Below are 22,976 nucleotides of genomic sequence, written 5' to 3' on the forward strand. Positions count from 1 at the left end.
TGACATCGAAGACCATTGTTGCCATTAGTTTCTTTTGACCCTGAGCATAAAGTTAATTGAGCTGCCTAACTAAAACTTGACTGCGGCAGTGGCAGATCAGAACGTCTTCATATCAATCCTTTTGGTTGTTTGTAAAGACTTTGGAAGGGACTGTCGAACAATGTCATCCTGTCTATAGAGGTAGCAAATATGAAAACACTGATAAGGGTTGTTTGGGAATGACAAACAACCTATTTTGTCATTCAGATTGAAGGACTTGGTTTAGACCTTGAGAAGCAGGACTTTTGTAAATGGAGCACTTCTAGCCAGTCATCACTTCTTCAAAGGGCTGTTTGAGGGTTAAGACTTGGTATTAGGGTTAAGGTTAAACTTACAGTAGCTTTAGGACAAGGTTAGAATTAGGGTTCTTCTTTATGCTCCTGTAATTATTAACAACTCTGCAGGGGAAATATTCAATAATGGCCTTAAAAGGGTTATTTGCTTGAAAGTTTCTAGTCTGTTTCACCTCTTCACGCCCATCAGCTAACATTGAAAGGTAGTTGCACGCGGGAGGTCACAAAATCATGCGAGAATTCATCTTGCCAGGCTTCAAGCTATGCACCTCTGTGTGAACGACGGTGGTTTAGACCGATCAGCACCCTTTAACAAAATACTGGCAGATACTGCATGAGCTAGTGTGATTTAATGCTAGGTGTGTGTGACGACATGTGGGAGACGGTGGCTGCTAAAGAGGTTAGCGTAGATGCTGCTAGCATTCATTGTATCAGGACTGGTGAGTATTTAATCATAGAAAGAAGAGCAAAGAAAGGCACTGAAGGCTTTTCTCTATGGAAAAGATGTCGCTTTTCTCCCAACTGGCTCAAGTAAGACTTTGGCTACATTATATGGTTCCTTGGTCTGATTGGTTGAAGTTCGCCCGTGATAGATGCCGATCGACAGATGGCTCATTCAATCACCTGCCGAGTATTTTTTGAAAGTGCCAGCACTTTTCCAAACAGACTTATCCAATGGTTCTGTTTAACAAACCATCTGGCACAGTCAGGTTACCCATCTGCTGTCTGTGGTTGTATGTGGTCAGAAGCATGCTCGGTTGGACCTTAACCACAACCAATGGTGATGTCACAGTATACCACAGGTGAGCAAAAACAAGATTTTGAGCTGGTGTGAAGTTGCTCTTTAAGATAATGCAAAACAACATGAATACACAGTCATACAACACAGCTGTGAAAATCCCTGCCTGAGCATCACAGGGTAGCCAAATCTGTGGCATCTTTTAAATTCACTGTTAAATACCCAGAGAGCCTTTTGATCGCATACTGTTTTACTATTGTACTTTGTGCTCTTATTGTGCCTTATCTTATTATCTTATAATCTTATATTAAACGCAACATGCTATTATTTTTGTCCCAACTGTGAATTATTTTAAGCTCAACTGATAACCCAGACCGACAGAGCTTCTAGCCTTTGGACTGAGTGTTTTTGCAGAAGATACACACAAGCCCACTCTACACATAGGCTCCCTGACTGAGATCGGACATGACAAAGCAGTTTGACATTTCCAGCAACCAGACGCTCTCCCCCATGGGTGTTTGGGCTGAACGGAGCTCTGTGTGTGTGTGTGTGTGTGTGTGTGTGTGTGTGTGTGTGTGTGTGTGTGTGTGTGTGTGTGTGTGTGTGTGTGTGTGTGTGTGTGTGTGGAGAGAGGGAGCAAGAGAGATAGAGGCAGACTGACAGAGAACAGAAAGTACACGTTTGTGCGTATGAAACGGTTGATTTTTTCAAGGTCCTGACGCTGCCCATATTCTCTGTCAGCTTTTGGGAATCACACTGCTAAGAGGAGCTGGAGTGCAGAGTGCATTTGTAACCTCTGTCATATGGAGATACAGTCTGCCCGTCCAGCTCTGCCACAGAATAACCCTTTAATCTTTCCCTCACATTCCTCTTGTTTGGTGCACCAGATAATGTTCTTCATGTCCTTCCCAAGGCAAAATGGCCGTGTTTTCCCAAATGCAGCTGATGGCAACAGCACACCATATCTGGCCTCAGGATGTCAGAATCAATTTAACGGCATCAGTTGTTGGACAAGATGGCCTCCCCTGCCGTTTGACGTTTCTTAGCTTGTGTGCCTCTGAAATCCTTTCACACTTGTTTGACGGATGCTATTTATTTGTGTTACCTCCGGCTGGGTCATTGAAACACCAGGTGCTCGCTGTACACAGACGCAAGCATGCATACACACACACGTGCACGAGTTGTAGTCAGGTCTTACAAGCAGTAGCCGCACATTAAGTTGTTGCTTTGGCATTTAGCCAGGGAAAAGCAAAGCTTGATTTCTAGCACATGACAGAGTACATTCTGAAAAATACAGCATGTACTCGGCTCTTATTTGCTTGACTGCAACACAGTGTACATGATAGAAATTATGTATGCAAATAGTGTTGTAGATAAAAAGACATCATTTCAAGTGGCATTTAAATGCTTATTTGGAGAAAGTGCACTTGGGCGGTGCTTTCCTGCAGAAAAACAACATTAGAAAAGAAAAGAAAAGAAAAGAAAAAGAAACAATGATTTCTGTTTTCATCAAGCCTTCTAGCTTTTTGTCTGGGTACATGCATTCTTTTAACACCCAATTTATGCCCAGTCAAATTAAACAGTACAGCAAAGCCTCGCACTCTCCAAAGGCTATCTGGTCAGTGTGACACAAACTGCAATCTCACAGAAGAGGTGAAACGACTTTCAGCTGTGCTCATTAGAGGTGCCTCAACATGATCCGCTGTCATTGTGCATACCGATCATCTGGAGGAGGGGAGGGGTTATATGCATCATACCTGGAGTATTTCCAGTGACCGCAACTGTAACACAACCAAGACAGAGAGGCAAGACTGACAGACCAATGACTGCTCCCTAATGCTCCGTCTGTTCTCTCAGACTGCCAAGGAGGACAAATGCTCTTTCTGCTGGTACATGAGACGAGTGCAGCACATGTGCACATAGCTGGCAGGATATAGCAGCACTCAAACAGGAATTGTCACCAACAGACTGGGCTCCATCTCCTGAAACAGTTTTCTCTCTCCTGTTTACTGAGATTAGGAGGAAACTGAGTGGGATTACAGACCGCTTAACTTGAATGTATCTCTTCAGTCTTTTCTCTGGCATCTGTTGAATAAACAACTGATGACAATTCAAGTTCTGTCAAAGCTCTTTCCTTTTCGATTGTATGGTATACATCTCTACGGTCGAACTAATTCAGAAATCTACTGTCAAAATGGGAAAACAGCACAGTTAACTCTTGACTCTTGGAGTTATTTTAATCTAGCTTTGGGCTGAAGGAGTGGGTGTGTAAAATATTGCTGGGTTGAGGATCTAGTGAAGTGGCAGCCCCTTGGCTTATTATGGCCCTGAAGAGAGCAGGCTGACTCGTGTCTCTGGCTGGAAAACAGGTCTTAATAAAACATGATGGTCTGCCTGTCTGCACCCTCCTACTCTTAATAATATCTGCTGTGCTTTGCCACCTCTGCGCTCCTATCTGGCTATTCCTTATAGACTTTTGGTTTATTACATTTCAGCATATATCACTGTATGTGCATCTGGCTGATTGCAGTCCAGACAGGATAAACAATCCGATTCAGTCACTGTGTTCTGTCTGAGAGTGTCGCTCTCACAGGGCTAGTCACATCTTTTTCACTCTCCTCCTGCAGGTGATTTTGTCTCCCATTATACACGTATACATCTACCCTGCTATGCCCCAATGCCGTTTTTCTTTTTCACTGTCGCCATCTATAACAATCTTCTCACTGCGATTACTTTCCTCCTACTTTTTTTCTCTCTAGCCAATTTCCCCTTTCTCTGTTCCCTCCCCCTCCTTCCACACAGAGAGACAAACTGACCTTAACCTGGACACATTGTGTGTACGTGTGTGTGAGCTTAAAATGATACGAGTGGTGTCGCTGGGAAGATCCGGAGGGCAAAGATCGGTGGCAGGGGTAAAAGGAGGGTCCCAGAGAATCAATAACCTCTGGCTTTGGAGAGAGAGGTCAAAAAGGTGTTCCTTTCATTGGACTTCAGTACCCCCTAGTGAGCAACTGGGTTATCCATCACTCTGTATTTAGCTCTGTGGACAGAGGGCTGAGGCAGGGGGAGTGAGCAGCGTCAGATGCTCATCGCCAAAGAGGCCACGCGAAATTAATCACATGATCCTCCTGGATTACAAGAAGTTGGGAGCATTTATCATTTCATACCCTCCCTTAGTCCTTATTTTAAAGCTGTTATTCTCATACAGACATTTCTTAGCTGCTTGATTTTTATGCAGGGTTAGTCTACTGTATGTTGCATTTAAAATACTTTTTTCTTTTTGCCCAGCGGGGGAACACCTGGATGGAGTGTCACCCTCTATTTTTGCTTATAGCAGCCAAAGCTCCAATCTGTGTAATTATGGCATAGTGTAGCACCAGGGGCTAATTAGCAGACCAGGTCTGCAGGGAAAGAAACAGGAGGCTTCATTAACCTCCAATGGTCTGTAGTGCTACCACAAGAGAGAAACTGAGAAAGGAAGGAAAGCACTAAAGAACCATAAAAACAATGTCTGTACTGTGAATAGATACAGTGTTGTGGAATAAATATTCATAACATGTCTGTCGATGAAATATGAAGGTGGAAACAGTTAACTTAGCAAACAGACTGGAAACAGGGGGACGCAGTGACTTCTAGGGATATACCGATTCTGGGTCGATACTGATGTTTAAATTAACAATTTGGCCAATAGTACCCATGTTTTTTGTTATTTATTCACCCTGTTGCACCAGGGAAACAAAGAAAGCTACAAAGATAAGCATCTCTGCCTTGTTACAGCTTCTTCTTCTCATCCAACATGTGAGATGCTCACTGTCCTTGCTAGTGCACAGACCACATTGGTATTTGCTTTTAATTTGTGCCTTTGCAGGAAAATTGAGGTAATAATTTATCTAACATTCAAGTTGAAAATAACCAACACAATACTGATGTTCAGCCCATAAATCTGTGCATCCCTAGTTACTTCCTGAAGTCTCCGCTGGTGATGATAAGACCATAACCATTTGCAATAGCACCACCTACAGAAAACTTTTAACTTCTCAAACCAAAAAAATAAATGAAATCAATCACAGGTCAGAGTTCTGGCCACAATCTCTTCCAAATAATTTCAAAGAGGAGTTCAAAGACACCACAAAAATGATGGCTTATGATGACATATTGTCTACTGTCAAAATTAAGACCATGTTTAGGATTATCACTGTAACATTAATAAAAACACTGAAAAACAACTGTCAGTGTGGGAGAGGAACGTAGTGATGCTCCCTGCCTCGAGGGCTATTTTGGTTTGTAGCCCCTCAGGAGGGGAAGCTGCCGTTTCCTCTCTGTCTCCAAAAAGAGCAGGTGGTTAATCAATTATGTGTTATCTCCAACTGCTGCAACCCAATGGACCCAGACAGACCCAGACTGACACACACACGTGCACAAATGGACAGACGTCAACAGGCAGATCGACAGGCTGACACGCAGACACACAGAGGCCTGACTGGACACATACAGGTGGTTTAAAAGACAGTTGGACCAGTATAGGGTAGCTAGCAGCAAACAAACAGGAGGACACACACAGGCCGCCTGTCTGTAGATAGCGTCCACCTGCCAACTCTGAAACATTTTAATCATTTGACGGCCAATTACTCTGGAGCCAGGCAGAGCAGAACAGAAACTCACACTTCACTTCCCCGGCACTCGCAGATGGCCCTGCAGGCTGGATCTCCACTGCCTGTCTTCACTCTACCTGTCTACCCAGCTAGCACTGCACCCTTCTGACATGGGTGAAAAAGCAACGGAACAAGGTGTTTGGCAAGAACGAGGGAGAAGGGGATATCCATCATTACTCAAAAATGATACCACTGTAATTTGACGTGCCTTCTCACACCCTCTATTAGAACATCAAGGAACAGAAAATGGAGTACAATAACAATGTAACCCATTCTGTCCTACACCTAAACACATACACAAAGAAGCAGGTGTGCACTCTCTACAACATCACCTACTATGTACATAACTAATGTACATATGCAATGCTCCTATGATGAATCCATTGAAATCTGCTCTATTTCCAATTCCATTTCATTATTTTATTCACATGATTTTACAGTAAAGAATGGTAGGTAGGTTTTTTACTCAATATATGGAAATAAATATACTAGTTTTTTTTAAATATAGAATATAAATATATGTGGGGAAATTCAAATAATAAAACTACCATCTGCAGCACATAATGTTCAGTGTTTCAGTGTTTTTTTTAATTAAATGGAGGCCTTTCTCTTCACATTTCTCTTCATTAGCTATTGATGCACATTATGAGTGGTTGTGATGCATGAAAACAGTTAGTTTAAGTGAAAAGATGGACACTTTCCAACTGAAAATCTCTAAAAGCAGAAAACATTAGCCTTACGTATAATTCTTCTCTGTGATGAGGCCTTTGTGGTTTGGATTGAACAGCTGGGTTAGATCTTGCAGTTTCTTGACACCATCAGAAAATCTGAACATTTTCAGAGTAGTTTGATGGTTTGACATGCCACAAAATGCTGTCAGTGTGTGCCTGGCAACTCAAAACAATGGATGACTTTTGAGATGAAACTATATGATGCATGTCAAAGTCACTCTCAGCATTCAACTTGTACATTGCTTGATTATTATTTGCCTCATGCTTGACACTTTGAATCATCAAGTAGGCAGAAATTTAAATAACAACAAAAGTACTTTTAAAGCGACACTTCAACCAAAATCTGGATTTAAGTGCCAAATACTCATGCTCAAGCTTGAAAGGTTGTTAAAGGCTGTTAAATGAAAGCAGAGACCAATTTTCAAAAACAAAAAATGTTGAAATGTCCATTAAAACGTTTTGCAACATAATCTGGTACTCTACTGTCCATCTATGTGGACACCTAAAATTGTAAATATAGGTTTCAAAGATGTGCTCAAGGCAATAGCTGTAAAGTAGCTGTTCATATGAGATGACAAAAATAGCTGTAAAAGTGTATATGAAGACATCCCACATATAACTGAGCGACTAATTCCTCTAAATGATGTAATCATGTAATCAATACAATCACTTTGGTGCTTCTTAAGGTGAAATTTATCTTGGCCACTTTGGTGGGCAATGTAGAATATCAGTAATACATGATAAAAATCAAACTGATTATCTACATAATCAATGCACCAGGAGAGAAAACAGTTCATAACAAGTAGACCATTGTTAGGAATGTCTTCACACAACTGTGCTGAACAGGCTTTCTAGGTGCTTGACTACACCAAATAACAAATACAGGCTGTCTGCAAGCACAGGCTAGTATTCAGGAGAAAGAGCGAGCAGATGGGACAAACGATGATAACTCTGAGTAAAATGAACCATCCCTTCCAATGATTTATGTTCATACTGGACAATTTTGTTGAACAAAATTGTATCTAATGCCAAAGGAAGTGTGCCATTTATTTAGTGCCAAAGAGTAAAGGTGTGGAGACATGTTTTTGTCTTGTCTAACCTTAACCTGGCCCCAAAGGGACTAAATATTGCATTTTATCTGTTATATACATCCTTAACCATACATTAACCATGCAGTAGTTGTTGTGCACTGGTATTGTAGGAATAGATCATTTAAAACACAACATTGCCATTGAACAATAATGAATCAGTGAACGATTTGGTATATTTGGAAGAATCCACACTAACTGTACATTAATTTCACATATCTCCTCTCTCCAAGTAAGGGCTTAAATCATTGTGTGTCATTTTTCTAAATGGTAAAAAAAAGAAAATGTATGCATGCATTTGCAAAAAATAAATAATTTTTATTTGAGCGTTAAAAGAACTGAAACTAGAAGTGAATCCGACACCCAGCCCAATACAAAGACCTGCTGCTTCCTTCTTACACTGACATATCCTTTAACCACTCTGTCTCATTCGTTATCCTAGTTCTTTCCACCGTGCGACCTTGAAGCATTGCGATAAATGTCTTAACACTGGTCCAACTATGAAATATACTCCCCCTCTATAATTATAAAGAACGAATAGATTACTGCTTTCTATATTTCTTTCTTTCTATGGTACTTTTCGTGTGTCAGGCTCTCTTTGACAGGAGACATCTATCACAATTTCTGGGCCATTGCCCAGAGCTGAAACGGTCCATGTGATGGAGGTGTGAGTTGTTCTACACTCTGACCCACTAAAACACTATGCAACTCAGTTCGTCTCACAGGAAGTCGGCCCCACAAGGTCTGCACCTTTAGGCGGTGTCCAGACCTAAAATAGCACCTTATTAAAAAAACAAATAGGTCTGCATTGGTGAGGGTCCGGTGCTACTGGTACCAGTGAGATGGGTTGACTAGTCTGACAGACAATCCATGAGTTCAAAGAGCCATAACATTTGATAACACTACAAGATTATCATGATGGCAATCATTTCACTTACTGGACTATTATAACGTAAACAGCAGAATCATGACATTTACATTACATTTACATTTACCCTCTGACTTGGCACCACCACATTGCCAACACAGCAGTCTTATTGAAGTAGAAGCTGTCTTTCTTAACACAGCGCTATTGTTGGTCTAAACATGGCCTAATGCCTCTCTCTATCAATCTGTTAACCTTTCATTTTACTGTCAGAAGTGGTCTTCTTGTTGGCACAGGATGACAATAATAGCTATTTTGGTACGAGTGAATGAGGCAGATGAAGCAGTCTTTGGGTGTTCCATGTAACAGAGCACAGGGCTCAGAGGGAAGTCAGCCGTGTTTATCCCTCTGGTTATCCCTCCATCTAAATCTTTCCTCCAACTGATGATGAGGCTCTGGGGGACATGCTGCTTTAATGGGAATCCTGCATATTTCACATTCTCTCTTTTCTCTCTCATTTCTTCCCCTCTTCTCTAGCCCAATTCTCTATTTTTATTTGTGCTCCCTTCCTTGCTCTGTTTGTGTGTGTGCCTCCTTCAAGCTAGAACAATATTTTGTCCATGAGGGTTTGTTGACAGCTATCCTCCCTCTCATAGCTGTAGACTCCATTGGCAGTCTCTCACAGCGAGGGCCCAGCCTTTTACACTACACCGCTATCAACAGTGGGCCAGCTGTAAGCAACACCCGCTGCTTTCAGCTTATCTTTAAAGCCCAACCATTTGGATCACACTGACCACGAGGCAGCAGTGGCGTCCATCATGTAGACGTCATTTAAAACTCATCTATCACTGGAGCAATATCATTAGTGCAGCTCTACACATCAAACATAAGCCGTCCCTCATTTTAAATCCCATCATTGAGTCGTTTGACACAGCCATTAAAGACACAGACAAATGTGAAAACAATGAGGTGATACTGCGTGCGTCTGTGGCACTTGTTAAACAGATGAGGTTTACCAATTCTCTAATAATACCAAGCGTTCCAAGAGAGAAATCTAAAGTGCATACACACACACAGCTCAGCTTTTATAGTTCAGGTGTGTTCAGGTGTCACCTTTCACATAAGCTGAACATATTTCATAGAATTATGCAAGTGCATGTGTGTGTGTGTGTGTGTGTGTGTGTGTGTGTGTGTGTGTGTGTGTGTGTGCAGGGTGTGTGTGTGTGTGTGTGTGTGTGTGTGAGAGAGAGAGAGAGAGAGAGAGAGAGAGAGAGAGAGAGAAGCACTTTACACCAGCAGCATCAGCAGCATATTAATTATGTGGGGTGTTTACCTGGAGGCAGGCAGGCGCTCGGCCATGTGGTTTGTTGACGTCCACAGCTACAAGCTGCCATCCCCCAGCAGCGTCTTCGTGGAACATCTGTGGCACAAGGACAGCACATGAGGGGCAGAACACACAGAGAAACCCTGCACACCATTCAAAGCACTGGACCAAACTCAAACACACACATCTACCCTTTGGCTACATCTTCATAAAACATCTGTGGCCACAAAAAAAGCTGAAGGCATCATACACACAGATTCGTACCCACACAAAAACAGCATGATAGCTACTAAATACAGTATGTAGGCCTAAGGACCTAACACCAGGAATAAAAACAAACCAATATCACGGCAGAGACTTTCAAACTCACAAGACAGCTGGCTCACTCATGAATATCAATCATTCTTCAAAACATGAACACATTTAGTAATAAGCACAATCATGTTCCTTACACACCCTTCAACCACCCTGTCTCATTTGTGTACCTGTTCTTTATTTACATACATTTCTGCCTCTCTGTTCCAGCTTTGCCTTATACCCCTCACATCTGTGTCACATTTTATCACATAGCAAGCCTGTATGCATCCAGTCCTCAGCTTGTTTTAATATAACATTACAAATATAATACTCTCTACCATGTTGATGTCAAACACACAGGGTTGATATCATTCAACTTCAAACAAGCCAAAGAAGACTTCAATGTAATTCAAGTTCACGTTCAGTCCTTAATTACAACTCCACTCATCAAAATACGGAACACAAAGCCTGATCCTGTGAAACAAAAGTGGATTTATCCATTGTCATTTTATCAACACAGTTAGGCTTTACAGCCTAATCTCTATTAGAAGCCTCAATAATCTGGAGACAGTATACGAAAGTCAGGCAATGGGAAGTGCGGCATGGGTTGTGTCTCCCAGGGCCACCTTATACCAGCCATCCTCTCTAGGGAGCATGAAGAAGAGAGCATATTGTTTCAGCCTCTGTGATTGACAGTTAAGTGTTACACCACAGCTAATTAGTTTTTCCCCCTCTAAGATAAAGATTGGGGCATGATGATGTGATTACAATTAATTTTGATAATGGAAAGAATGGCTAATTGTTTTCAAGGTCATAGCATTATGTGCATGCCAGTGGCACCAGCCTGTTTTCCATCCTGATTGAAGTTACAGAGGTTTTAGCTTAATGACTTTCCAAGCTGTATCATTTTTAAGACTGATGGGGAATAACAGTTCTGCTTGTCTCCATTATACTAAAAAATGTCAAATGGTTAAAAGGGAATTTGGATTAAAATACAATTCAAATGTATAATTTATGCTTTTGTGACAGGACAATGATAGCTTTTCTTTTAAATCAATAAAACATCTGAAAAATACAATTCTATTAGTGTGAAACAAATAACAAATATCTCTTTCTATAAATATTTCTTTCCATTTCAACTGTAATGTAATCACAAATCGTACATTTTAAAATATACATTCTCTCTTAATTTTCTCAGCTTCAAATTTACTACTATAAGTAAAAAGTTGCAATCAAACGCCTGTCGCATCAAGAGAAAAATAAGCATTAATCAAGACCAGAGTTTGTAAGACTTGAAAAAATGTCAAGCCAATGATAATTTTAAAATAAGGTAACAATCTTTATATTATATTATGTTTTCATCATACATATTGGATAAACAGTAAAATGGAAGTCAACCTTTTAAAATAAATAGTAATTGTACAAAAGTCTTTTATAAGTTTCTTACTTGAACTTTGGAGTTATCGCTTGCTTAGTGGTTCATGCTGATTTACCAAAACCTTAACATTTACAGCCTTAGCTATCTTTTCATATTAAATTATTCTGGAAGCATTTTATGCATTTCTTAGATAGCAATAGTGGAGAGGTGGCAGGAAATGAGGGAGAGAGATGCAACATTGCGGTTTAGGTCCTAAGGGGGACCCTAGACAGCCTGTGACAAAACTAATTTCGGTCACTTGCATCTTCGATCACATTTCGGTCACTGCCCAGAGCTCATGACCTTTAAGACTGGTTGGAACATAGACTGACTGGTAAATCAAGAGCTTACCCCTTCTGCTTGTTCTTTACCACAACAGGCTACTACTATTGGTGATGCACTAATTTGCATTAGCATTGCATGCTTGTCAGATATCTGTCTCATCCCAACTGTTTCACAATCAGCTGGTGGTAATGGTCTGATGAAGCAAGCACAACAATGCAATCATCAAAAGAAAGAGATGCAATTTTGATGTCACCAAAGCGAACACTCTCTACCACTTCGCTGCACCATGGGATTCTTTCTGTGAAAAACACAAACAGAATCAGAGAGAACGAGCCCTTGAACCTGCTTCACTAAATGCCAGGAATACAAACATGACTCTCTGGTTTGTCTGACTGGACATTTTAGGAAAGGCCCAGCTTGGGCAAGGCCCTGCCTCTCCTTTGTGAATCTCTTTCCAGAGACTCTTTGAGGCCAAGAAATGTGCTTCTCCATGGGTTCCCGAGTCAACTCCTGCAAATGAGTTTTTCACCCTCACTACATGTTTGGGATTACCAGGCACCATTCCCCACCACTTTATCCAGATCTGATAGTACAATAATAACACTGGTCATTAATCCTTGACCCAGCCAAATGCCAAACTCCAGAAAAGAGGTGACTCCATCTTCAATCCGAGAGTCCTCTTCCCACAGAGAGGTGACATTTAAAATCACAAGGACCAACTGCATGGAGTAAGCCTTCGCCTGCAACCCGAGTACCTGCTTGTCAATTGGACGAATACATCTGCCTAATCTTAATCAAAAACAATGAAACACTTCTGGTCTAGTCAATAATTAAGCAGATTATCTGATGTAAGATGAGATCTTACATGAGAGGTAAGATCGTATTTGATCTTACATCTCATGGTCTATGGGCCCTTAGGGAGCCGATTTTGCTATAAGTGAAGGTACTGACCATGCACTCTTGTAACCCACAAGAAAGCCATTCATGTCAAAATGCGTTTGTGTTCATTCCTTTGATCCTTCTGAATTCATGCAACTTTTATAAGCTGAATTTTGATGAATGAACAGATTTTTTGCTCTCTGTACCGAGATGACCGCACCTTTAAAGAAAGCCTGTGCTCAAAAAATGTTTAGAATCAGGTCAGATGTAGGCACCACATAAAGTTGTTCTTGTGGCACTACCCTGTCAGCTTGTATGTCTAAGAGTGTGATGGTTATACCTGTGTTGTAGCAGTAGAAGTGGTACTACTCCTTGACCCCCACATCTGCTGAAATTGCACTCTGATCTCAGCAAATGTCTCGATGATAACTGCAATGAACACATTCTGTAAAAGAGAAAGACAGAGAAAGAGTGAAACAGAGACAATGAGAGAGAGAGAGAATGTTGTGACAATTAAAGATAAATTACAAAGTGAATGTCCATCTCTTCACTTCCTTTCACTATCTGTGACTTGACATTCATCCTCTCATTAGCCAGAGAATATTCTACTAACAAGGTAAAATCGTTATGTCTGTAGGTGAAAGATTAGGTCATGTCAATTAACCAACACCTTTTGGTGTCCTGCTGCCATGCCAAGGGGAGATGAAAGTATTACAAAGAGTGCAGTAGGGAGAGACTGGCTCTAACCTTGACGAGCCATGCCAGGAAGAAAATGAGCGTTATAAAGTAGAAGTAGGAGCGCCATCGAGGAAAACTGTCGATGGCTCTGTACATGAGGAACACCCAACCCTCCTGTGATGCAGCCTCATACACAGTAAAGATACTCGTTCCTAAACAAAGACAGACACAGGAGTCAGACAGATGTACAGTCATATGAAGTGCATTGATTGTTACTGAAACAAGTGTTAGTATTAGTCTTCTGCTTTACATGTCATGTCTGCGAGCAATTGTCATGGCTCCCTTTAGACAAAGCCTCTCAAGAACACAATACCTTGAATTTCTCTTTTTATCTATAACGAAGGTTCTGACAGCTTACAGGATGGAAAATACAGCATCCCGGTATCCTCATAGTCCCCTTCCTCACAATGACATGAATTCTAACTATTTGCCAGACTCATTACTCTGATGAAATTATCTTTAGTGCATGTCTTTGTCACTGTCAGGACAAATTTGGTCAGATGTAGCTAATTAAAATAAATTCTGTGACTTGGCCAAACTACAATATGGAACTCTTGGCTGTTTTCTGGTTAATATGCTCTCTGCAAATTAACTGTCAGTACTTTTAACACTTGGCCAAAGAGGATTTAATACTGAAAGTGAACCGTGTCGTTTTGTAATTCAAAAAGACCAATGGATTAGTGAGTCTTACTCTACATTATTTTTAGACAGGTAACCAGCAGCTGACAGCAGCTGTCAAGTGCGACTGACAGCTGGATGATCAGTTACAGCAGTCTTCTTAGCATATCGTATCATTGTTTTACACTTATAGTCTTAACAGTTCTGAGATAAGGCCTCTGGGATTCTAGGCTAGAGTTAAAACCTACCATATCACAGTTACTGTATTTTTGTGAATTTCTTACTCCTTCTGCATGGATGTGAACAAGAATAGTACATCTGAATCTTCAATAAACTTTTTTAGAAAGTGAGAACCATTCCTATTCCAATTCATATCCATGAGATTGTCCATAATAGTAAAGGTTTATAATAATAAAGCTTTTCTACAATGCACTTGAGCTTCATACTAAAAGCCACATGAATATTTATAAAGTGTGTTGATAGGCCAATTCATTTAGGCTGTAAATTGCATTGAATGTGCCATATCCCAGTCTATAATGTCTAAATTAAGCTACTGTTTACTGTGAAGTTATGACTCTCCTTCACGGCTATCTAAAGATTAGGGACACTGCACTGTATACTGACACTAGATTTTAGCACTGTTCAGATGATAAGAATGCAGGATCCTGCCTAGCTGGTATATGCAGCACTTAAGTTCTAACTTTCTCATCTCATTCTTCCACATTTCTAAACAGAATATGCTATAAATCTATAGGTGAAAAGGAAAAACAGTAACAATGTTATTAATGTGAAGCACTTCATGGAACTGGATGTTTAGTTGTTATCAGACAGTTAAGTGTATGTGTTTTAAATATGTCAGTGTATAGCTTATACCTAGTTCATTGAAGCCACTGTAACCGAGCTCCTGTCGGCTAAGGCCAAGCTTTTCCAGGTCCACACATTTGAAGCCATAGGGACACTGGTAGCCCTCTCCATCGGGGGAACAATGGGTGTCTGGGATGGCTAAGCTGTTCCATGTCACCTCACTGACAAAAAAAACACTTATTAAGTAATATGTATGCAATGTCTGGTACATGGAATCAATGTCTAAAAAAGAGAAAAAATATGAAAATAGAGATTGTAACAGCAAAATGAACACAGAACTGGTGGATTTTAAAGTATCAGCATTAAACGCAAGCACTACTATACACACATACACAGATGAATATTTCCTGTGCACACACACATACAGAGTAGACACACATTGCCCCTCGTCCCTCTTTCCCTGTCTGCCTGTCTTTTAGCCACAGGTGCTATTCCAGGAGCTGCTTGATTTCTCTAATGAAAATTAATGCATTCAAATTGGCTGCCCAGACATTCATCCAAATTGTTTATTAAGGGGTACAGGATCAGAGGGGATAATTTATTGCACTATCACAAAGGGCAATCAGAGGCATAGTGATGAATCCTGATAAAGCTAATTAGACTGGGCTGAATAATACCACTGTGTCTTATCAAATAAATCATTTTTCTTGATGAAAAATGGGAGATAAATGAAGTCTCAAATGAGAGAATGCCCGTTAATAATGTGATATTAATAATTTGGTAAGTCAAATGAAAAACAAAACATATTTGTGAGAAGAAATTATTTATGAATGTTCTGATTATTATTTTTTTTTTTTTCAAAAAAACATATCTATCGTTTTGTAAAAAGAAAATGACTCTATTTAGAATAACCCTCAAGAACAAACAAATCACAATGTAGCGATAAAGAAATCCACAAAACAAATGTCGCCCTCGGGTTCAGTAGCTCTCATTCATACTGTACAAATCTATGAATGTTATTCATGCAATGGAGTTAAATAGCGATGAGGTCAATTGCAGAAATCCTCACATCCAGAAAAGGATACTTTGTTCACAAATCCAAAGCCATTTTCATCTAATATCCATAGCAGAAAATGTCTCCCCTGCTATTTTCTCCCAATTTCCATCAAATCCCTTGTGTGTCAAAAGCTAGGGAGTTTTGACTTTGTGCCAAGGGCAGATAAAGATTAGACACGTCAGTCCTCATGTGACATATTTCTAAACCACCCCATTAGAAGCATATACTGTATATATGAGGGATTTTGGGAAAGGAGCACAGCAGCAAACAAATTAGATGTGCAGCTGCCCCGCCACTTAGAATGATGTTACAGAGGGATGTCAGAGCTATAAATGTGAGAATTTCCTCTGCTATCTTTCCTGCTATTAATGGTCAATGTATGCTGTGTCCCTAGTGCGTTTAGGCTCACAATAAGTAAGCAGACATAGATGAGTAACTGTTGAGTAGGGATGAACAAAGGCTGGACAATGTAGGACATTTTAATCATTATAATTAGTGCTAGCTCTCCCTGCAGCCTGGGGTTTTAACCATAATGGCTTCCCTCATCTTTTGTCTCCACAAGGATTCATTTTCTCTGTATCATATCATCATCATCTTCAACTAAATGATTCAATTCAAAAACCTTCACAAATGTGTTTAAATACATACTGATTTTGTGAGACACTGTCACACCTTCCCAATCCCACATCTCCCTCAGTGTTTGTACCCAAGGGTTTCTACAGAATTTCAACATTATGATTCTGGTCATTTCACTTTAATTAGATTTTTTAAAAGACAATTAAAAGGCTGGGTGGTTAAATTAAAGCTTAAAAAAAAATAAACCTGCCCACAAGTTTCCTGCTTCAAGAATATGCTGACCACCAATGTTTAAAGTAAACAATGTATTCTAGCAATGAGCTCCATGTACCTAAACTGTATGTTACTATACTCTATATTACTCTGATAAAGAAAACGACCAAAACAGCTGAATATTGGACATGGAAAGAATGTTGTCCAGAGGTGCCGCTCAATATAAAAAAAGCCAATTTAATGTGTGAGCCTACTACTTACACGGTCACACCAAACTGATCACAGAAGATGAGATGCTGTCAAGGTCTGTCAGTCTCAGCTCAGCAGGTGACAGTTACTGACTGATCAGTGACCCAATAATTGATTTGCTTCGCAGTGATTAATCAAAGCAGGACGTCACAGTGTGGGCGCCATTTTAAGTTTTTTTGCCAGAGGAAAATATTAGCGGGTCAGTTGGGAACGTGTGACCAACTTACTGTGTATTGTACACAGAGGGCAAGTAGCATGGCCAGACAAGTACTAGGGTGACATTTTCTGAGGTTTGAAGATTCATGCTCATTACACGGGGGCATTTTGAAGAGGACGCGGTTGCCAAAGCTCTATCTCTGCTGGACCCTCGTAACATAAGAAAAGGTAAGCAAAGAAATAGAGACAGACGTATATATAATAGATTGTGACAACAAGCTTCCACCTCTAGCTAACTTGCAAGTAACATAAACCTGTGAGCACAAAGTTTGGAACCCCACACTATATTCTGTGTTTTTCAGTAGCTGTATTCATGTTATTTATGTTTTGATCAAATATGCCTCCTAATGAATTATTTTAGATTGGCTTTATTAGCCTGTAATGCACTGATGAAATGTCTGGCTGAAGGCATTCAGGCTCATGTATGTCTATACCTTAGGTGTGTGTTTGTGTGTACCACTGTTGTTTTGCTTTGATGTTGTGTCCTTAGTGTTAGCCCCAGTCCAAATACTATAAAAACAAAGACACTCGCAACCTACTAGCTTCTAAAGTCAATTTCATTCAAGTCAGAAAAGAAGGCCTCCACCATTGCTATCTAAAGGTATTCATTAAAGAGCCACAGTTCATTGACAGTTCAGTCAACAGAGATGCTGATCTGTGGAAAAGGCATCAAAAGTTACACTTTTTTTGTTTATACTTCATTCTTACCCATGCTGCGTTTCATTAGTAACACAATGATGGTTGAACGTTCCAAACATTTGAACCCCCAGGATTCCATAAAGCAGGAGAAAAAACAACAGGAAGATGGAGACACTCCAGATCTGTTCCCCTGATCGCCTGCGAAGCAGAAGAGTGGAGAAAGGCATATTGAAATGTCATATTTTTATACGTACAACTATCCATTAATTCATTAATAATTGTGGACCATATTGAAGAAAAATGCTCATGACAGGTTTTTTACTTCAGAATGTTGGTGATGCGGGAGCGAGGAAGCTCGAAGCGGAAGTAGATCCTGAAGGCCCTGATCATAATCAGCGCCCGGGGGATTCTCAACATTCCCCATGGAGACATCTGATCCACAAGCTCTGCTATTTCAAACACCTAAAACAAAGAGAAACAGACTGTGAAGAAGCAAAAAACAGCTACAACAATTAACTGCTTTATGTCAAGCTGTACAAGCATTTGCACCGAAAAAATGGTAATATAACTGGAGAAAAACTTGTAATTGTAAATGTTGCAATATACCTGCAGCACCAGGGACACCCAGATGAAAAACACCATGAATCCATCAAACACACACCAGCGATCCTTGACATAGGAGTTATCCCCCTGTGCAGAGAGAAAGAGAGCAAGAGGAGACATCAACAGGGAGTCTAAAAGGCGAAGAAAGAGAATAATTGGAAAATAAGAGCAGAAGCAAGAAATATGGACAGGAAAAAATAAATAAATAAACAACTGAATATGAACATCATCATTATCCAAGGCCATATTTTTCAAGAAAGCTGATATATTCTACCAATTACACAACATCCTGTCATGGTTTAAGGCTTTAATAATGCTAGTCTTTATGGTTCAGAAAATTGCCCATATCAAGTGCCAACTCTAAAAATCTGACACAGAAAGCTTTTATTATGATCCAAAGCCTTTGTGTGAAAAAGTAATATAGCAATGTTCAAGGGAAAACACAAACAGAATCTGTGCCCATTTTTGAATGATCACGATATTCAAACAGCCCCGTTTTCAACATAAGACAAAAATGATTAAACCCCAGAAGTGTGAAAAAACTAAATGTCATGGGGCCAGCAAAAAGGGGCGTACTTAATTACGCAGGAAGCCGCAAATAAGAGGGTTTGTTCTGAAACACTCTACAGATAAGACTACGTTTGATCACACACTGACAAGAGCGCAAGCATGCAATTACTTTAACAGGCAATGTGGCTCACTTGTTTGTGCGGGCACTTTTATCAGCTAGCTACAAAGTACAACTTCCAAATGTCAATACATAAAATGCATAAGGTTATAGAGATGTTGAATAGTATATCCACTCTCACTCACTTTACTTAACATTTAGAAAACTAGAAATTCAAATGTGTGTCAAGTTGAATTTCACCTGACATACACAGAAAATAAAAAAGTCCCAATTTTACAGACAAAAGCAGGGTTTTATCTGCCTTTAAGAACTAAAAGAAACATTAAGAGAAAGAAGAAGTAGAAGAAATGTTCCCGTTTTCATGTTGTTTTTCTGCACTGGCGATTCTAATTCTGTGTCCTCCACTGCTTGTTATCCTTGATTTGACAATTAAGCTGTCCACAATTTTTATGGCAATAATTATGGGCCTTTCATCTGCCAGCTGTCTGTTCCTGGATGCTTGTATAGAACATTATTTGTCTACCTCAGACTTGAATTGTGTTGATTCATCTGAATTTAGAGCTCAATACAACGAGTAAGGCTGAATTTAAAGTGAACGCGGCACAGAAAGGCAGGCCCCACCTCTGAAGACCAACATATGTCAATAAGGTCTTTGCTTGTTCAGTGGAAGTTCGGGCTTCCCTTTATCTACTATGTTTAGCAAAAACTGGCTAAGCGATTAGGAATGTAAAGATATATCTCAAGACAGTTGGTTCGTGATTCAAATATGTGAAAATTTTAACCGGTGGGATATAAAATGAATCATAATATTAATCGTGGTATCAAGGCACAAAGATAACAGTTTAACTTTTACAAAGAAAAGTAAATATCCATTGTTTTGCACAGTTTATACCCTAACTCGGAAATATAAATATAAATATATCTTTCTGATAAATATATTTTGTAGATCTTTGTCTGAGAAATAAAGGAATCTTTTCCAGTCATAATTTGTCTTCCCCAATAATGCAGTTTGACTGAAAAGTGCAGGAAAGGTATAGCTAATCAGTTCAATACCATAAGCTTGTAAAGTTTCATCTAAATTCTTTCCTACCTTTATGAGATATCTTACTTACCCACAAATGCAAGAACAAAATGGAACAAAATAAAGAAAATTCCCATTATGTACAGCATCAAATATGATTTTTTTTTGCTGAAATTCATTCAATAACTTGCGACACTTGACAAGTCACAATGAAACAGCTTCTTTTTGCTTTAGTTTTTATTGGTATTTCATTGTAAAATGTTCAGTGTGTAGGATTTAGTGGCATCTTGCAGTGAAGTGAAGTTGCAGATTGCAACCATCAAGATACAGCTCAGACATCCAAGAATGTAAAAACACAAAAGGCCCGATCTAGAGCTATAGTATGTCCATTCTGGGCTACTGTAGAAACATGGTAGTTCAACATGGAGCCACTTACTCTGTAGAAATGTAAAATGCTCATTCTAAGATAACAAAAACACAAAGATTCTTATTTCTCAGGTGATTATACATAATGAAATCATGTTCCATTTCTGCCAATAGATCCTCCTAAACGTTACACACCAGACCTTCAAATATTTCAGTACTGTGGAATGTAAATTTGTGTCAGTATTTTTTTGAAGTAGATACCTTGATGATTCCTCTGATGTGCATCTTGGCGATCATTTCGGCAGTGTAGAGGAACATGAGCAGCGTATCCAGCGTGAACGTCACATACTGCAATGGGGGGTAATGCTCAAATGTCTTGGGGGTGTTCATACACACAGAGATGACACTGATGATGGCACAGGCCCGCAGCAGAGAGTGCACCCACTGCAGGAAGAGGACAAAAGAAGAAATATTGACAAACAGTACTTTAAAATGTGTACATGAGATTAAAGACATTAATGTAGCAGCAAACAACAATTTGCTATGTAAAGATATAGTAGAGTCATTGCATCCTGAGCAGAGAATGACGTCACACTCCCTCCCCCTATGTTGGTATCGTAGCCTGTTTCAGGTTTCTTTACATAACCAGTCTGCTACGTGTGCAGATGAGCAGAGTGCCTGAAACTGCTGTTTTTCTCATCTACAACGGTGAATTAAGGATTTATTTCGAGACAGTTTGGTGAGTTTTATTTTGTTGGATGACAATGAATAACAATCTGAGCCTGTCAGTGGCAAAACACAGTTAGCTTACATTTTTTGTATATCGTCCCATCTACATTGGTTGAATTAAGGGTTGGTGAAAGAATGTTGAAAGACTAACAAAGACGGTTTTGGTGAGTTTTTGTTTTTGTTTTTTCCATCTCATTGTTTTGGAACAGAGAGCAGGATTTCACTGGGGTAAGCGAACTCTGACACACATTCGAGTACACTCACTGGTTTGTTGATCCAGAAGATGTCAGCGCTGTCTGCGAGGGTCTCATCTGGCCCAAAGTCAGTCATAGGCTGGGCCTCGACCCGTGAGCTCTGTTTCCTCTTCAGCATGCTGGGGCTGGCCGTGCTATACAGAGAGTGGATCTGACAGAGAGAGGGAGGCGGACCACACAGTGACCAAAGCTAAATGAGGAGCAGGAGAACACTCTGGCTGCATCCAAGTCTGGGCAGTGGCAGTACCACTTTTTTATAACTCCAATCATGTGGATTTTAATCTGAATAGATAAGTTTAATGTGTACTTAATGTAGCTCAGAGGCGAAGCACTTAGCTTGCCATACATGGCCACTTTAACAATAACTGAGATTAAAAACAGTACACTTCTTTGAAAAATGAATAACTGTACAAAGCTTAGCTTAGGTTAACTTGATATTTAGATACATTATTAAATCAGCTGTGTATCAATAGTGGCTTCTGGATGGAATTACATGCAGCATAAAGCTTTCGTATAATGTGATGTGCATTCAGCAAAATAAACTACCCTGACTTGAATTGCCAGAACAGAGGTATGTACTTTAAAATTAAAGCATGTGTTGCATTGTTGAATGGCCACCGTGATACACAACGTAGCACACATGGAACACAGGACAAGTGTATTCACATAGCAACAGCTCCAGTAACTTACCATTTGAAAGATCATACATGATCTTCATCATAGTGAAAGCACCAGTAGATTTAGCTGTATAACCTACTGTACAGTGTGAGGAGGTGTGACTTGGTGTTACCTACATGTGTCCATGTTTCCGTGTATGTTTGTGTGCATGTGTATATGCAGAAAAACAAAAGTGTACAGGCTGTTTCAACATAAGAACACAAGAAGAAATGACACTCTGAATGGAGACAAAGCGCACATACCAAAGGGAAAAGTAAAGCTGAAATTGCTCCAGCACTGCACATAACATGCGATCAGGCATACCCTGTAAATAACACACAACAGTTAGTCAACATCATGGCTTATATGGTGTACAGTACACTACCCACATCTACAGTACGCTCATAGAGACAGGAATGCCCACCACGTCTGACATCAAGGCATATATGCGACACACTCTGTGAGTGAGTGAGTGAGTGACTGAGGTGTTGTGGAAAAAGAAGAAGAAGATGGGGTGGAGGAGGACCAGGGGGACTCACTGTGAGGCTCCTCATTGGTGCGTTCATCCCCAGGTCACAGAGGGGTGGAGAGACCAACCAGAGAGAGAGACTAGAGATGCAAAAAGGAGAATGTCCTAAAGGCCTGGAGGTCCTGTGGCAGCAGTCAGTGAATGGTAGCAGTCATTAGAGCAGTAAAGAGGGGTGAGACAACATATTCACAAGTGCTACAATACATTCGGTCCACCCAACTTACATTAAAACAGATTTTCTGTCTTACCTTAAGTGGTATGTAGCCATGCAGATAGTTTTGGTTCTATATATTACCCATTTTTTAAATTCCAGAGATCTCTGACACCACCTCAATATAATGTCTGTGGGGCTTCCAGCATATCTTTTTCATATTCATAAACATCTCTTTCTAGAAACAATGCCCCTTTCACTCTGTATAATCCACAGATCACACAACTATTTCTTTGTCAGAAAGCTGTTTTAATGTAAC

At 40.0% G+C, this 22,976-nt stretch overlaps 1 protein-coding gene across 5 annotated transcripts in view; it reads right to left on the reverse strand.

The window, feature by feature from the left end:
• The window catches only part of nalcn (sodium leak channel, non-selective), a 65,392-nt gene that overhangs the window by 39,716 nt on the left and 2,700 nt on the right, over positions 1–22,976 (reverse strand). Inside the window, exons 2-12 of one of the 5 annotated variants that reach the window (XM_051404635.1) lie at positions 22,517–22,586; positions 22,241–22,302; positions 21,331–21,471; positions 20,599–20,781; positions 18,326–18,409; positions 18,042–18,181; positions 17,789–17,917; positions 14,839–14,990; positions 13,357–13,499; positions 12,950–13,054; positions 9,741–9,827 (exon numbers count right to left, since the gene is read on the reverse strand). In XM_051404635.1, the coding sequence (XP_051260595.1) occupies positions 9,741–9,827; positions 12,950–13,054; positions 13,357–13,499; positions 14,839–14,990; positions 17,789–17,917; positions 18,042–18,181; positions 18,326–18,409; positions 20,599–20,781; positions 21,331–21,471; positions 22,241–22,282 (1,206 nt within the window). In that variant the 5' untranslated portion in view covers positions 22,283–22,302; positions 22,517–22,586. Of the gene's footprint in view, positions 1–9,740; positions 9,828–12,949; positions 13,055–13,356; positions 13,500–14,838; positions 14,991–17,788; positions 17,918–18,041; positions 18,182–18,325; positions 18,410–20,598; positions 20,782–21,330; positions 21,472–22,240; positions 22,303–22,516; positions 22,629–22,976 lie in introns of those variants that run through there. The other 4 variants (XM_051404636.1, XM_051404638.1, XM_051404639.1 and 1 more) reach the window with 4 other exon arrangements.

The sequence above is a fragment of the Dicentrarchus labrax genome, unplaced genomic scaffold, assembly GCF_905237075.1.
Source record: "Dicentrarchus labrax unplaced genomic scaffold, dlabrax2021, whole genome shotgun sequence".
NCBI lineage: Eukaryota > Metazoa > Chordata > Actinopteri > Moronidae > Dicentrarchus > Dicentrarchus labrax.